Source organism: Quercus suber, unplaced genomic scaffold (assembly GCF_002906115.3).
Source record: "Quercus suber isolate HL8 unplaced genomic scaffold, Cork oak 2.0 scaffold_140, whole genome shotgun sequence".
NCBI lineage: Eukaryota > Viridiplantae > Streptophyta > Magnoliopsida > Fagales > Fagaceae > Quercus > Quercus suber.
The window spans coordinates 491,565-493,988 of NW_027069601.1; the positions used below are offsets into that span (position 1 = coordinate 491,565).

At 36.7% G+C, this 2,424-nt stretch overlaps 1 protein-coding gene across 1 annotated transcript in view; it reads right to left on the reverse strand.

The window, feature by feature from the left end:
• Positions 1-749: 749 nt before the first annotated feature.
• The window catches only part of LOC112020804 (CRS2-associated factor 2, mitochondrial), a 2,799-nt gene continuing 1,124 nt past the window's right edge, over positions 750-2,424 (reverse strand). Inside the window, exons 2-5 of the mRNA XM_065776703.1 lie at positions 1,932-2,059; positions 1,609-1,834; positions 1,338-1,465; positions 750-1,222 (exon numbers count right to left, since the gene is read on the reverse strand). Of these exons, the coding sequence (XP_065632775.1) occupies positions 1,097-1,222; positions 1,338-1,465; positions 1,609-1,834; positions 1,932-2,059 (608 nt within the window). The 3' untranslated portion in view covers positions 750-1,096. The remainder of the gene's footprint in view (positions 1,223-1,337; positions 1,466-1,608; positions 1,835-1,931; positions 2,060-2,424) is intronic.

A 2,424-nucleotide genomic window follows, 5' to 3' on the forward strand; every position in this document is an offset into this window, starting at 1 on the left:
GTGTTTTAACTTATAGCGTCCGCTCTTGAAAAATGTGTAACTTTCTTATTCTACTTATAGTATTAGTCCTAAAAAGAAACACAAATCAAAACAAAACGAAACAGACCTTAAAATATCAGTCATGGCCTATACTCTCTTTTGTATCAACCAACAAGACATGCACTTTGTTAAAACTTAAAAAAAAAAGAAAAAAGAAAAAAAAGTTATTCAATCCACAGGATCACAAGTGCAACTGGAGGAATTATCTCTTCTCAACTGAAACAAGAAAGAGCTCATCAAACACTGCTTGTGATTCTCTTTTTCGAAAAATTAGAAAAGAAACAAAGTTAACAGGTGCTTCACTACATTATATGCTGATCCCAGGTATTTGAAATCAATAAAATACAACAATATCCGGATCAGTATACCACAATATCCTCCAGGCATTGGCTATCCTGTATTGTGCTATAGCTCTAGAATACAGCATTATTATAGCTGTACAACCTTCTAAGTTACTCAAGTAACCAGCCAACATGCTTTGTCTGTAACAACTTCCGGAACAATAGAATGGATATTCATTTGGCCTTCTCTATTCTCACCCGACTTTCTTTTTTGGGTCATTGCAAATGTCAATTTAAGATTTAAGAACTGACTTCCTCCCAAAGCACATTAAAAATATGATTGGTTCATAGTTTCATTTATAAAGAATATTGATGACATCAAAAATTTGAGTATAGTAATAAAGGTTTCCAAATAAAACAGTTGAAAAGTAAGCAAAATGTAAGAAATTCTTATCAATTATTTTGGGTGGGTCAGGAGTTGCAGAGGTAATATAAATGATACAAGCCTTTCAGCTCTGTTGGCTTTTAATTTGTACAGATTGGTAATGGCATAATGTAAATAGCAGCAGATGGACAACTTCTGTTGTGCTAACATGTCTAGCCAGGGTGATGGGAATCCTACTACATATTGAGGAGGCCTTCAGATGTAATCAATCCAACAATATCGTTATTGCAGCAACTCTGTGGAACAATTCTTCTATCTCTGTTTGCTTGAGAAGATGAAACAATTGTCTGCAAGATCTGACTTAAAGATTAGTCTAGCAAATTCTAGAGCCTCACTCAAACATTTGTACCCTTGTAACTTCCTTTGATAGGTTAGATTCCTGTTCCTCATCTCTCTTCCCCCTCCAAAGTATTATCTGCTCATCCTTGAACAAAATAGGGACACATGGTACCAGATCCTGATTTTGGAAGAGAATGAAAACCACAACCATATAAGCTTGGAGTAGAAATCCACTACTTATTCCTATAAGTATTATAAATTTCTATACATGATGCAATGGAAAGAGCTCATACCCTTAATTTCACACCTATTTTTTTGCAATCACTGGTACCAACATGGGCACAGTCTAGTCTCACCACCTCGTCTGTCTCAAAGGCCTCCCTCACTCTCTCCACGACATTCGCATACACACCATTCCTGGCTGCAAAGAATATATCATCCAGTACAAATTCAGGTTATAGAATCATGCATCCTTGCCTTTTATCACTCATTTTTAGTTCATTATCGCAACAAGAAAGAATAGTAATAATTCTCCTTTAGGCTTCAAAAATTAAGTTCACTTACTAAGTTTCATTAGCGGGGGAGAATTCAGTCCTCTGTTTCTCATTTCCTTTGTTTCTTCAAATGTTAACCCATCAGCAACATTCTTCACAAGCTTTGGATATATAGGGGCATATGGTTTCCACAGCATAAGAGGAACAACTGGCCGATTCTTTGGATCATAGTTTCGACCTCGGTATAACAGAAGGATGTTAATGTGCCGATAGATAACCTTCCCCCCAGATTTTTCCTACAGAAAAACTACTATCTGCATCAGATAATAATTTCTAAAAACCAAAAATGGGAGATACTTCACTTGTTACATGGATGCTGTAAACAGTTCAAACCTCAAGGTGGAAGCAAACATTATCCATATCAAGGGTTGGCACACCCAAGCACTTGATCCTCACAGCTTCAGCCCTTTTCCAATGGTTGTGGATGTCATCCAACATGTTGTGAGTAACTCCTCCCACCCCTAACACAAAATAGCACTATTAGCCCATTCATCCATTATTATTCAATGACCAAAATTTTTTTGCATTACGTGCAATGCAAATATGCCTGTCCCTACATGGTAAATAAACTATACGGGAAGGAGGTGCCATTTGAGCCAAAGATGATTCACAAGAATATTTTCATATTTTAAGACATTGTATAATAAACAAAATATTTCAAAATCTACACTAATGAGTAATTAAGAACCCAAACCCCATGTAACACATGCAACAGAAAGGTGCCACTCAAACTGCCATAACTAAGATTGCATTTGATGGTACGGTTGAAAGGAGGAGAAAAGGTTGTTTTGTGTGTGTGTGTTTTGTGGGGGGGGGGGCCACCCCT